Source organism: Drosophila willistoni, unplaced genomic scaffold, assembly GCF_018902025.1.
Source record: "Drosophila willistoni isolate 14030-0811.24 unplaced genomic scaffold, UCI_dwil_1.1 Seg539, whole genome shotgun sequence".
NCBI lineage: Eukaryota > Metazoa > Arthropoda > Insecta > Diptera > Drosophilidae > Drosophila > Drosophila willistoni.
Genome location: NW_025814464.1, coordinates 93,301 through 108,266, shown reverse-complemented (window position 1 = coordinate 108,266; position 14,966 = coordinate 93,301). Strand labels below are relative to the sequence as shown.

General features: G+C 37.8%; 1 protein-coding gene across 3 annotated transcripts; it reads right to left on the bottom strand.

The window, feature by feature from the left end:
* Nucleotides 1–6,862: 6,862 nt before the first annotated feature.
* On the bottom strand, nt 6,863–8,316 carry LOC124461595. 3 transcript variants are annotated; one of them, XM_047013110.1, is made up of 2 exons: nt 7,109–8,316; nt 6,863–7,041 (listed from the first exon to the last, which is right to left on the bottom strand). In XM_047013110.1, exon 1 carries the CDS (start codon nt 8,118–8,120, stop codon nt 7,152–7,154), a length of 969 nt encoding a protein of 322 aa, XP_046869066.1. In that variant the 5' UTR covers nt 8,121–8,316; the 3' UTR covers nt 6,863–7,041; nt 7,109–7,151. The 3 variants fall into 3 exon arrangements, with proteins under 3 accessions (XP_046869066.1, XP_046869067.1, XP_046869065.1); XM_047013111.1 differs by having other exon boundaries at nt 6,863–7,026; XM_047013109.1 differs by having other exon boundaries at nt 6,863–7,053; nt 7,109–8,315.
* Between the last annotated feature and the right edge of the window lie 6,650 nt (nt 8,317–14,966).

Genomic DNA, 14,966 nt, shown 5'->3' with positions numbered 1-14,966 from the left:
ATTACGTATAAGTTCATCTCTATAAGCTTGGCACATCTCTAAATTCCTGAACAAGCATTTTATTTTTTTCGTACATAACTCTTTGCTCACCATGTCCAAATATAATAGATTAATGTATTTATAACTATTTTAATTTATATCGTATCTGATGATACTTTCGTTGACAACGTACGCCACTGCTGTCCGCCAAGTAGAGTTTTCCAGGTAGGATTTGCCGATAGTCTGCTGCTGCTTGTTTGCCAATGGGTAGGGATTGCCGATAGTTCGCTGGTAGCTCGACGCTTCTTTACAATCGTCTCGCCTCCATTATCTATATTGTTGCTCTGCTGCTGTTTCTAGTTGCCGACTTGCAACTATATATAGTATACACTATATATAGTGTAAATATACATTTACACTAGTTAACTTCTTCGATATTAGGGCTTTGAATACGCCACACACAAGAAAAAAACACTCCAGCCGCCGAAATTACTACAATTGCTCCACTAGCCGAACTGCCTTTAAAATCGGACATATTTTTATTTTGCTACCTATAGCTGATCTTAGCATTTACACTTGCATAAGAATCCAGACTTTAAAGAGCTGCTTCAATCTCTGAGTCTCTTACCACTGCTGGGGTAAAACTGCAGAGTTCCTTTTTCTCGAAGGACCAAAATGAACAGGGATTCCAGTTGAATTCAAATTATGAACTGATTTTATTTACAAAAGTATGGAGCTTATACAGGGAATCTTAGACTATAGGAAGTAACAAATGTTCTTAGAAGATCTTATTCTAGTACGACTCAAACCCACGTAACCGCGGGTTGAAAAATTTTTACTATTTTGGGCACGGCGTCGGCCACTTGACATCCTGCCGTTGTGATCTTTAGGGTTAGTTTAGAATTACAAGTGTTTTTTCACAACGTGTGTGGCTGATTGTAATTCTAGTCATATGCTAGGTTAGTTGTTTGTGACAAAGTACAGTTGTATTATATTTTTTTAACGCATCTGATTTGGCGAAGCCGCTTCAATAATTCAATCTGGAAAGAAGAGCATAAATAGTGACAAGATGATGGTGTAGGTGAAAGTAAAATGGGAGAGAATGTAATAGAGAGGGCTGGCTATTGTTTATGAGGCAACTCAAGGGTACACTTTTTGGGCAACTTCTCAGAAGGTGAAACGAACTTGAAATGCGAAAATAAATGTACTCTTTAGAGAGCTATTTCGACAGTTTGTTTAAAGAAAGAACGAAATATCTTTAAACGAAGATCCCTGTACATAGGGCTACAATCTAGCTGCTGGTTGGCACAAGATGGGCAAGTCCATCGCATTAGGCCAAGCTCAGGCTTACTCACAGACAAACAAGAAAATTTGTCATAGTCACGGCCGTTAAGGCAAGCACACTTTAAGTGAATCAGATTATCGCAGAGTTAACAAGATATTGCTCTATACTGATCATCAAAACAATCAGGATGCTTGTAAGTAGGTAGACAACAAGCCACTAAAAAACAAAAAGAAACACAAATTAAAAATATATAATAATATATACAAATTATATACACAGCACTAAGATAGTTATCGATACAAAATCAATAATTACAAATAAAACAAAGAGACAGCTAGTGCGCACAGCACAAGAAAGAGTTCAAGAACAGTTATAAGCCAAGTTTTGAGAGGTGGCGTTAAAAAACTGATTAACGCGGGAAAGAAGCTGAATGGTATGATCGGGGCGATGAGGGGAGCAACAGCAGAAGCATTGACGAGATGTAAAAAACCAGAAACAGAAAGAAATAAATTACACAAAAAAAACCAAAGGGCCGGGGCTAACTTCGACCGCGTCAAAGTTTGTATACCCTTGCAACTTTTTTGGTAAGTTTTTCCTTACCTATAGCCATCAATGTGGAAAAACGTTTAAGCTAAAAGGGCTAATGTGTCCGAAAGAACGGCCTACAATCTTAGCATAGGAAATAACGAAGATATTGATCAAAGTCACTGTTTTCCACCGATCGTTCCTATGGGAGCTATATGATATACTAACCCGATCTTTATCAAATTTGGCACAGTCATTAACAGATATATTAAACTAACAAATGTTTAATTTGAAAGCAATCGCGTCCAATTGACAAAAGTCACTGTTTTCGAAAGATCGTTCCAATGGGAGCTATATGATATAGTAACCCGATCTTTATCAAATTTGGCACAGTCATTAACAGATATATTAAACTAACAAATGTTTAATTTGAAAGCAATCGCGTCAAAAGTAACGAAGTTATTAAGAAAAGTCACTGTTCGTGACTTATACAAGCCCACATGCAAAATTTCAACTCTGTAGCTCTAACGGTCTAAGAGGAGTTTGCGTTGATCGGGACGGACGGACAGACGGACCGTCGGACGGACGGACGGACGGACAGACGGACGGACGGACATGGCTATATGAACTCGTCTCGTTATGCTGATCAAGAATATATATACTTTATATGGTCGAAGATGCTTCCTTCTATGCGTTGCACACTTCTGACCAAAATTAATATACCCTTTTTGCAAGGGTATAAAAATAATTATTTTGCCAAATTTTGCAATAAAACAAAAGGGTGTCAAGCAAAACACATCGGCGAAAGCGTAATCGAACTAAGCACAATAAATAATTTAGAAAAACAATAAATATCGATAAAAAAAAAATCAGGAGCCATCAAAAATACGACCGTCACGTCAAAGAGCAGAAACTTATAATGAACCTAAAATCTCTTCGATTACTGAAATTCGATTACTAATTAAAACAATTGACATCACAAAGAAATCAGCATTGGATAGTCATCTTGGAAAATCGTCTTGAAAAATCGTCTTAGATATTCTTTGTTGAACTTGTTTATCACTAACCTTTACGGCATTGTCCTAGACCTTGGTTATGCCGTTCATTAGTTGTTCCAGTAGTTTCATCTGATTTTTAATTGTGGCTTCGTCTCGCTTTATGATGTTTAATGTTTAGTCAATTACAGATGTCTGGTTTTTTAGCAAGGTCAATAAGTATTCTTCATTCGATTTAACTTTTCGTATGGTGCCTGCATCTCTGTTTTATACTTTAAGTCCAGCACACCAAATAAACCATTTGCAACGTTCCCAATTATATCTAAAGGCGATCTTTGTTGGCGTTCTATGTGAAGGAGATCACTTCCTATACACAGCTCTGTGTTGGCATGCTCAAAGTGTCTCGTCGGTTCACCACACGAACGTATCCATCCAGGCCTGAATATAATTTTACAGTTCGCCCAATGCAAGATTGACACATTATCCTCTTTTAGAATTAGCATTATGCCTTCTTTGACATTGTTTCTGTTTGTGTTTAGATTACATAAAATAAGATAACAATAAGACAAACATAATATAGAACAAATGGAAATGTATATCAAGATTAGTATGTAACCCGATTATGGATATCGATGGCTCATCAGTCATAAGTAGATCTGATATGGTCGGCAGTTAATAATAAAGACCTAGTTAATTTAGCTGCTATGGTTAGCTATTATCAATAAAGACGTATTTTGCTGACCTGGTGAGCGCTATATTTTTACTATAAAAGAAATGCATTATTCTTAGTGTAATAGGCTGTTTCGTTTGAATTGTTTATATATATATTTATTATAAGTAAATGTAATCTATGATTTTTATCCTCGTTAGCACGACCGATCCGCAAGCTCGTTCAACCCAGACTGACTCGACGCTCTCTCGTACTTCGCTCTCATTTAGAGACGAGCATGTTCTCTCTCTGAGACATGAGAGAGAGGAACTACCGTCTTACGTGAGCAAGCCTGCTACAATTCGGCCGTCCTGACAAAATAAGATCTCCTGATCTTGGGTGGTATACATTATTTCATATCTTACGAGCTATACATTTTTTTTGTTTATATCTTACAAACTATTACATACATTTTTTCTTTTATTTCTATCTTACATCAATTATTAAAACAAAAGTTTATGATTACATTAAAGTCAACTATTTCAAGTTCTTAACCAGGGCTTAATATTTTGGCCACACCATACTCCCTGATAAGGGTTACGGGAAAGTTGAAATCCCTCTACATCTTTCAGTAAAAATCTGTTGTTTTTCAGGACTTTATCTACTACATATGGTCCTTTGTTTTTTGGTATTAATTTTCGAGATATTCCCGTTGTACTATCGAAATTTTTAACCATGACATAGTCCCCTATTTTATATTCTTTTTGCCCTGTTCTTTTACTATTGTAATACCTTTCATTGTATGCTTGTGCTTTTTGCTGGTTTAACGCTGCATTCTTTCTTATCATTTCAAGGTTTATTTGATTTTCTGTATTTCTTAGCTCTTTAATCTCTTCTTTCAGTTCGTCTGTAACTACTCCTCTTTGTTCTATGCCAAATAACATTATACTGGGGTACTGTTGTATACTTCTGAAGCGTACTAAAATACGCTTTTAAAGCATCTATTGCTTCTTTTGTTTTTGTGGTTTTTGTTGTATATAGCCTAACGAATTTCGTAAAACCGTCTACTACTGCAAATATGTGTTTTTTAGACCTTCCAGCTTCTATTGGTCCATAGTGATCGATATGGATTAGCTCGAAAGGTTTATCGCCTTTCGGTATACTGTTCAGAAATCCATCGCCTTTGCCGCATTTAGGTGAGAATGCTATGCATCTTAGACAATTTTCTATATGTCTCGTTGCTTTATCCTTAAGACTTGGGAACCAATAACTTTTGCCTATTGCGTCCAACATTTTGTCTCTACCTACATGGCCTAATTCGTCGTGGTATTTGTATAAAACGTGATTTTCCATTTCTTTTGGAACGTAGAACAATATTTTCTTGTCATTAGACTTTCGGTATAATACTCCGTTTCTCATTTCAAACAAGTTGTGCTCTGATTTTTCTAGCATTTCCTTTATTTTTTTCAGTTCTAAGTCTTTTGCTTGGCAAATAACTAGGTTGTGCTCGAAGCTATTCGGTTCTATTACCATGATATTGGTGCATCTGCTTAACGCGTCTACGTGCTGCATTTGCTTCCCTGATCTATGCGCTAACTCGTAGTCGTACTCTTGGAGTTCAAGGGCCCATCTCGCGATCCTAGGGTTTAATTCTATCTTATTTAGTGTAAGAGTCAGAGAATTGCAGTCAGTTAAAATTTTAAATTTCTTTCCTTGGACATAAATCCTAAATCTGCGCAGGGAGTACACAATCGCTAACGTTTCGAGTTCAAAACTGTGATACTTCGACTCAACCTCGCTTGTTCTCTTCGAAAAATAAAATATTGGGTGTAGTTTTTTATCCGCTTTCTTTTGTAATAAGACCGCCCCAAAACCTAATGCGCTTGCATCACAATGAAGCTCTGTATCGTCTCTGGGGTCATATATCGCCAATACTGGTGCTTCCAATAGTATTTGCTTCAAGTTGAGAAAGCATTCTAATTCCTCTTTTCCGAATTGAAATTCTTTGTCTTTTTTCATCAAGTCGTACATAGGTTTAGCGATTATGGAAAAGTCTTTTATAAATCTTCTAAAGTAGGAGCACAAACCTAAGAAACTTTTCACTGTGTGTACATTGCCTGGAACTGGAAAGTTTTTTACTGCATCCAAACCTTTATCGTCAGCACATATTTTGTTTTCTGTGATTTTATATCCCAGGTATTTTATACTTGACATGAAAAACTCGCATTTGTCCATTCGTAGTCTTAATTTGTTTCTTACTAACCTATCAAAAACTTCTTCTAGAGTCTGTAGGTGCTCGGTTGTATTTGCACTGGCTATCATTATATCATCCATGTATACTAGGACCTGCCCTTTTCTGATCATGTCTTCAAAAATTCGGTTTATAAACCTTTGGAATACATGTGATGCATTCTTGATCCCCATTGGCATTCTTAGGAACTCGTATTGACCAAGCGGCGTGATGAAAGACGTGTATTTTACTGACTCTTTATCGACGAATACATGGAAATACCCATTTTTAAGATCTAATTTGGAAAAAACACGTTTGTTGACTAGTCTGTCTAACAGATCGTCGATCAATGGTAACGGATAGTTGTCCTTGATAATCATCTTGTTCAGTTTTCGGAAATCTATGCATAATCTGATGTCCCCTGTGTTCTTTTTCACTAACACTACTGGAGACGCATACTCCGAATCGCTTGGTCTGATAATTTCTTCTCTTATATATTCATCTAACAATTTCTGTAGTTTTTCCTTTTCAGAATATGATAACCGTCTTGGTGCGTAACTAAATGGTTTGCAATTTTCTAGGTTTAATTTCATTTCACATCTGATATTCGGTTTATCCGGTCTTTGCGCATTCACATACCTATCCCTGACTAGCTTATCAAAACTCTTAGCCGTTTTATAATCTATGTTTTCACCGATCACGTATTCTGGTTCTGGGTTTTCATTGTCGATGTAAAAAATTTCTAACATTCTCCTCTCAAAGTTATCTTCCATATTTGTTTCAGACTCACTACGGGGTTCCTTTAATTTAATTTCTTCAATCCTATACTTTTCCTCATTTGTACCTTTAATGATATTCTTTTCAAACTCTAAAGTCATTTCTTTATCTATGCATGTCCTTTTGTTAATAACATTGTATTCAATAATTTCCTTATCTGCATTAACATTTTCTGTATTAATTTTATAATTTGCACTAATATTTTCGTTTTCTGTATTACCCGTTACACTTATATTAACAATTTCATTTTCCATATGTTCTGACGTCAACATTCCAATTTCTTTAAAATTAACTTTTCTTACGTTATCGTGGCTTTGAGAAGTTACTAGCGCACTTTTTTCAAAAGAATCTAAATCTAATTTAAGATTACATGATGTCAAAAAATCCCTTCCTAAAATTACATCGCGACTCATAGATTCGTCTGGGATAACGAGTAAATAAAAGTAAATCTTTATTGAATTTTTCACAACGTAACATAGTAATTTTCCCAATGTAATGAGAGGACTTCTATTTAGCCCTTGATAAGATTGCTCGACAGAATAAAGATATGAATGATTAGGTAAATGTTTCTTCTTGATTAAGGAAACTGGACTCCCCGAATCTATGAGGCACGCTGCAATAAAGGAATTACTTGGCGAATCTACAAAATGTATAATGAATTCTCTTACGAAATTGTTGCTGCTCTGGTTCGTACGGTTGAGTCCATTAGTTTCACGGTTGCCCGTGGTCACGGTTCACCAGGTGTCCTCTAATGTTACATCTACGACAGCGCATCTCTTGGAGCTTGTTTGCTCTGCTAGTTTCGTTTTCATCTTTAGTTGCGCGTCGAATGTCCTCTAGATGTATCTCAGCGAAAGCAGCTAACATCTGCTTAGGGTTGGCGAAACATTGGATCCGTGCTTGAGTGCGTAATCCCTTGTCAGGTATACCCTCGATAACTTTATCAAGGAGCTCCTCTTCATCGATGTTAATATTGTTGGCTAACATTAGTTTGTCGTCCAGATAAACTGCAAACTTTTCGCCAAATTTCCAATTACGCTGTTCCAAATGACGACGCATTTGTGACTTGGACATCTTCTCTCCAAAAGCTGCCATTAACTGTTCGCATAGTACTGCTACTGGCTCGCGAATACGTGTAACCTCCGAATGAAGCCATGAATGTGCCTTGCCTTTCATCTTGCAAATGAATAGCATTCGTAAGTGAGTGTTGCATATGTTATACACTTCACCGATATTTTTAAGCTGAGCCACCCACTTTTTGGAGCACGATTCGCCATTGAAGTCCATCAATACTTCCTTCGCCAGTGAAAAAGCTATACCCATCGATTCGCCGTTTGAGTTGCCAGAGTATTGGTTGGTGGCTTCGACTGTGGCGTTGCCATTGATGGGAATGCTGCTGTCATCGATATTCTCATTAGCTACGTTGTTATCGATAACATTGCCAGTGGCGTTGCCATTGTTTTCCGAATTCTGGAAAGATCTGCCCAAATCGTGGCCATGCTCGATTCTAGGAATCAGCAGTTGAAGTTGTTGTAGTAATTGTTGAACCAACGCGACATCGTTGTTGTTGTTGAAATTGGAGTTTACCGCTTCTTGTTGTACGCTTCTCGGAATTGCGTCGCCAATTGACGCTTCATTTAATTGGTCTGGGTTAGGCATCAATTGGATGTCGTCTATCATGTTCGTTCCAACCAGGTGGGGCAAGACCACGTGTTTCGACTGGCACACTATACAGACGATGCACTAATTCGTTTCTTGAGCCGTTTGTTGGCATGTTTAAAGTTGATAGCCATTGTTTTAGTTGGTCGAGGGTAAAATCGGATAGTTGAACTGCGTTACTCATAGTTTTGGGTTAGGAACACTTCTGATATTGTAATAGGCTGTTTCGTTTGAATTGTTTATATATATATTTATTATAAGTAAATGTAATCTATGATTTTTATCCTCGTTAGCACGACCGATCCGCAAGCTCGTTCAACCCAGACTGACTCGACGCTCTCTCGTACTTCGCTCTCATTTAGAGACGAGCATGTTCTCTCTCTGAGACATGAGAGAGAGGTACTACCGTCTTACGTGAGCAAGCCTGCTACATTAGTAAGATCAGGTACCAATTGTAGCTACATCGGGTGTACATCGCTGTGTCTTTGGCCGCCACCTCTACCTTTGTAATCTCTCTCCGAAGTCCACCCAATTTATGTGTTGTGTAGTAGAAACGTCCAATATTTAAATTTGAGTTCGAAATATTATTAAGAGGCACAAATGCCGACACAGCAATTGTCCAGCACCATGCACTCATGGGTGGTCTTGTTGCTTAAGAGGCAAATGCACTTGAATGTTGCGCACATAGTCTACCCCTTTTATCATATCAACCCTACCAGGTTTATTAAAGGTGTGGTCAGCTAGCACGTAAGTTTACCATATACCAATACAATTGCTTCAACCTTAAGAAGTTTTTTTTTTTAAGAATCACCCGTCTTTATTTTAATATTTACCTTATACTTAGACGTTCTAGTTTTTGTTCAAGATATGCCACTTATTTCCGTTTGTTTCTTGATCTTGGGTAATTGTAACATTTTAGCGGCTTCTTCAGATAAAATAATGCTCTGACAACCACTATCAAATAAGGCTCTTAATGTGGCCAACAGTTTTAGCTGTGCCGTGACGCAAGTATTTATCCTCTCCTGTTTTTCCCCAAAATGAAGAAGGGAATGGTGTCCCTTGATGCACAATGAGCAGACCATTTCATTAGTGCAGATCTTGTTGCTTGAATGCTTCAAACACCTTGTACACAATTGTACTTTTTTGGCTATTTCCACCCTTTTGTTAGGTGTTAGTGCTAAACTTATAGCACAGAAGTGCGCTATGCCAGGGACCTTTGCAGATCGGACAACTATCTTTTAACACAGCAACCGAGGTTTTTTGTAGCGGTTTTTTTTCCTTTCCCATGGCACTTAGCGAACAATATCATTGCTCTAAATATTCCAAGAAATCTGACTCTCGAATAATTGTAGAGCCTCTCTGTCAAATTTCCAAAGTATAAGTTGTGCAAATATTATTCTGATGAAGTTCATCGCACAAATTTGTTTTAATTTTAATTAAGTGCAATGACTCATTAAGTATGTCAATCACTCCCTTTACACTTTTTGCGGATTCATTGTTGATCATCAGTAAACGATCCGACGTAATTATACTCCGATTATTCTCATACCGCTTGGTTAACAGTTCCCAAGCGGCACTATAATTGTCAGCTGAACCTGACAATAGATGAGCTACCATGCTCCTCGCTTCGCCCTTTAACGCGGATTTTAAATAGTTCATTTTAAAAGTAAGGCTTAGATCCTCTCTTTTTTCAATCAGTTCCGCAAATAATTCCACAAACAGGTCCCATTATCTAGGTTCTATAGAAAATCGGGTACCTGTATTTTTGGCACCTCCAGTCGTTCGCCTCTTACAGTAACATTCTCAATTTTCAAATTTTTCTGATCGTTTATTTTCTCTTCTAATGCTACCAAGGTATTTCATTACATATAAATTCATCTCTATAAGCTTGGCACATCTGTAAATTCCTGAACAAGCATTTTATTTTTTTCGTACATAACTCTTTGCTCACCATGTCCAAATATAATAGATTAATGTATTTATAACTATTTTAATTTATATCCTATCTGATGATACTGTCGTTGACAACGTACGCCACTGCTGTCCGCCAAGTAGAGTTTTCCAGGTAGGATTTGCCCATAGTCTGCTGCTGCTTGTTTGCCAATGGGTAGGGATTGCCGATAGTTCGCTGGTAGCTCGACGCTTCTTTACAATCGTCTCGCCTCCACTATCTATATTGTTGCTCTGCTGCTGTTTCTAGTTGCCGACTTGCAACTATATATAGTATACACTATATATAGTGTAAATATACATTTACACTAGTTAACTTCTTCGATATTAGGGCTTTGAATACGCCACACACAAGAAAAAAACACTCCAGCCGCCGAAATTACTACAATTGCTCCACTAGCCGAACTGCCTTTAAAATCGGACATATTTTTATTTTGCTACCTATAGCTGATCTTAGCATTTACACTTGCATAAGAATCCAGACTTTAAAGAGCTGATTCAATCTCTGAGTCTCTTACCACTGCTGGGGTAAAACTGCAGAGTTCCTTTTTCTCGAAGGACCAAAATGAACAGGGATTCCAGTTGAATTCAAATTATGAACTGATTTTATTTACAAAAGTATGGAGCTTATACAGGGAATCTTAGACTATAGGAAGTAACAAATGTTCTTAGAAGATCTTATTCTAGTACGACTCAAACCCACGTAATCGCGGGTTGAAAAATTTTTACTATTTTGGGCACGGCGTCGGCCACTTGACATCCTGCCGTTGTGATCTTTAGGGTTAGTTTAGAATTACAAGTGTTTTTTCACAACGTGTGTGGCTGATTGTAATTCTAGTCATATGCTAGGTTAGTTGTTTGTGACAAAGTACAGTTGTATTATATTTTTTTAATGCATCTGATTTGGCGAAGCCGCTTCAATAATTCAATCTGGAAAGAAGAGCATAAATAGTGACAAGATGATGGTGTAGGTGAAAGTAAAATGGGAGAGAATGTAATAGAGAGGGCTGGCTATTGTTTATGAGGCAACTCAAGGGTACACTTTTTGGGCAACTTCTCAGAAGGTGAAACGAACTTGAAATGCGAAAATAAATGTACTCTTTAGAGAGCTATTTCGACAGTTTGTTTACAGAAAGAAACTTTAAACGAAGATCCCTGTACATACGGCTACAATCTAGCTGCTGGTTGGCACAAGATGGGCAAGTCCATCGCATTAGGCCAAGCTCAGGCTTACTCACAGACAAACAAGAAAATTTGTCATAGTCACGGCCGTTAAGGCAAGCACACTTTAAGTGAATCAGATTATCGCAGAGCCAACAAGATATTGCTCTATACTGATCATCAAAACAATCAGCATGCTTGTATGTAGGTAGACAACAAGCCACTAAAAAACAAAAAGAAACACAAATTAAAAATATATAATAATATATACAAATTATATACACAGCACTAAGATAGTTATCGATACAAAATCAATAATTACAAATAAAACAAAGAGACAGCTAGTGCGCACAGCACAAGAAAGAGTTCAAGAACAGTTATAAGCCAAGTTTTGAGAGGTGGCGTTAAAAAACTGATTAACGCGGGAAAGAAGCTGAATGGTATGATCGGGGCGATGAGGGGAGCAACAGCAGAAGCATTGACGAGATGTAAAAAACCAGAAACAGAAAGAAATAAATTACACAAAAAAAACCAAAGGGCCGGGGCTAACTTCGACCGCGTCAAAGTTTGTATACCCTTGCAACTTTTTTGGTAAGTTTTTCCTTACCTATAGCCATCAAAGTGGAAAACCGTTTAAGCTAAAAGGGCTAATGTGTCCGAAAGAACGGCCTACAATCTTAGCATAGGAAATAACGAAGATATTGATCAAAGTCACTGTTTTCCACCGATCGTTCCTATGGGAGCTATATGATATACTAACCCGATCTTTATCAAATTTGGCACAGTCATTAACAGATATATTAAACTAACAAATGTTTAATTTGAAAGCAATCGCGTCCAATTGACAAAAGTCACTGTTTTCGAAAGATCGTTCCAATGGGAGCTATATGATATAGTAACCCGATCTTTATCAAATTTGGCACAGTCATTAACAAATATATTAAACTAACAAATGTTTAATTTGAAAGCAATCGCGTCAAGAGTAACGAAGTTATTCAGAAAAGTCACTGTTCGTGACTTATACAAGCCCACATGCAAAATTTCAACTCTGTAGCTCTAACCGTCTAAGAGGAGTTTGCGTTGATCGGGACGGACGGACAGACGGACCGTCGGACGGACGGACGGACGGACAGACGGACGGACGGACATGGCTATATGAACTCGTCTCGTTATGCTGATCAAGAATATATATACTTTATATGGTCGAAGATGCTTCCTTCTATGCGTTGCACACTTCTGACCAAAATTAATATACCCTTTTTGCACAGGTATAAAAATAATTATTTTGCCAAATTTTGCAATAAAACAAAAGGGTGTCAAGCAAAACACATCGGCGAAAGCGTAATCGAACTAAGCACAATAAATAATTTAGAAAAACAATAAATATCGATAAAAAAAAAATCAGGAGCCATCAAAAATACGACCGTCACGTCAAAGAGCAGAAACTTATAATGAACCTAAAATCTCTTCGATTACTGAAATTCGATTACTAATTAAAACAATTGACATCACAAAGAAATCAGCATTGGATAGTCATCTTGGAAAATCGTCTTGAAAAATCGTCTTAGATATTCTTTGTTGAACTTGTTTATCACTAACCTTTACGGCATTGTCCTAGACCTTGGTTATGCCGTTCATTAGTTGTTCCAGTAGTTTCATCTGATTTTTAATTGTGGCTTCGTCTCGCTTAATGATGTTTAATGTTTAGTCAATTACAGATGTCTGGTTTTTTAGCAAGGTCAATAAGTATTCTTCATTCGACTTAACTTTTCGTATGGTGCCTGCATCTCTGTTGCATACTTTAAGTCCAGCACACCAAATAAACCATTTGCAACGTTCCCAATTATATCTAAAGGCGATCTTTGTTGGCGTTCTATGTGAAGGAGATCACTTCCTATACACAGCTCTGTGTTGACATGCTCGAAGTGTCTCGTCGGTTCACCACACGAACGTATCCATCCAGGCCTGAATATAATTTTACAGTTTGCCCAGTTTTACAGAACAAATGGAAATGTATGTCATTAGTATGTAACCCGATTATGGATATCGATGGCTCATCAGTCATAAGTAGATCTGATATGGTCGGCAGTTAATAATAAAGACCTAGTTAATTAAGCTGCTATGGTTAGCTATTATCAATAAAGACGTATTGTGCTGACCTGGTGAGCGCCATATTTATACTATAAAAGAAATGCATTATTCTTAGTAAGATCGGGTGCCAATTGTAGCTACATCGGGTGTACATCGCTGTGTCTTTGGCCGCCACCTCTACCTTTGAAATCTCGCTCCGAAGTCCACCCAATTTATGTGTTGTGTAGTAGAAACGTCCAATATTTAAATTTGAGTTCGAAATATTATTTAAGAGGCACAAATAGTTATTTTTGGTTTGAGCTCAGTTTAGTGAATAATTCTTAATTCTGTTACAATTGTTTATTATAGCTAAGACCGCGTAGCTGCGCTGCCAGATATGCAGGCAGAGGATCGGTATGCTTATGTATAAACATATTTATGTATAAATGTATAAATGTTTACATAAAAGTATGTAAGTATATATGCCGCCGCAGCGGGAGAGTGAGGATATATCATATTGCATATTGGGCCAGAGCGGCCGCGCGTATTATATTTGCCGACACAGCAATTGTCCAGCACCATGCACTCATGGGTGGTCATGTTGCTTATGAAGCAAATGCACTTGAATGTTGCGCACATAGTCTACCCCTATTATCATATCAACCCTACCAGGTTTATTAAAGGTGTGGTCGGCTAGCACGTAAGTTTACCATTGTAACATATAAGCATTTGCTATATTCAATGGAGGAGCTTTCATTAATTGCGGCAATACAATTGCTTCAACCTTAAGAAGTTTTTTTTTTAAGAATCACCCGTCTTTATTTCAATATTTACCTTATACTTAGACGTTCTAGTTTTTGTTCAAGATATGCCACTTATTTCCGTTTGTTTCTTGATCTTGGGTAATAGTAACATTTTATCGGCTTCTTCAGATAAAATAGTGCTCTGACAACCACTATCAAATAAGGCTCTGAATGTGGCCAACAGTTTTAGTTGTGCCGTGACGCAAGTATTTACCCTCTCCTGATTGGGGTCCCTCGACGCTCGATCCTGGTCCGCCTCTCGTTCCTTGTGTCTCCTCTGCCTCCTGCTCCGGACTTGTAATATGATTCTCCTGTCTGATGTCTCCCTTTTCAGAATAAATACCGGCGCGTTAATTTGCCGTAGGATATATCCTCTGGCTTTACTTCCACGCTACTTGCGTATTCTGATCTTTTTGGGATGTTATTGTCACCTCAGTGCCTCTGACTGCGTTTCTAAGAGGGTCTTTGCGTGCTCGTAGCCACAAGGATAGATCCTGTGGCCGTTTGTTGTAGGGCGGAATTCTCGCAGCAATTGGTGTTCGTCACGATATATAGATCCTGGAATTTCGGTAACAGGATATATCCTTGTACCTTCCAGTATGCTGGGAATCGTCCTGGAGCAGTTTGACCTTTCTTGATTCTGGCCTGGGCACGGTGTTTTAGTCCTATTCCAAGGACTTGCTGGTTACAGGATAATTTGAGAGGTTACTCGTAAGGCCGTCTCAAATTATTCTGACTTTGCTTGATCCTTTCACTTGTTTTATTTCACTCGTCTGAGCTTTTAAGGTTACTCGTAAGGCCTTAAAAACTCCCTTGGTTGATCACGACTTGTAGACTTGATCCTTTTGCTTGATGGGCGTTGCCTTTGTATAGGCAGCTCCCA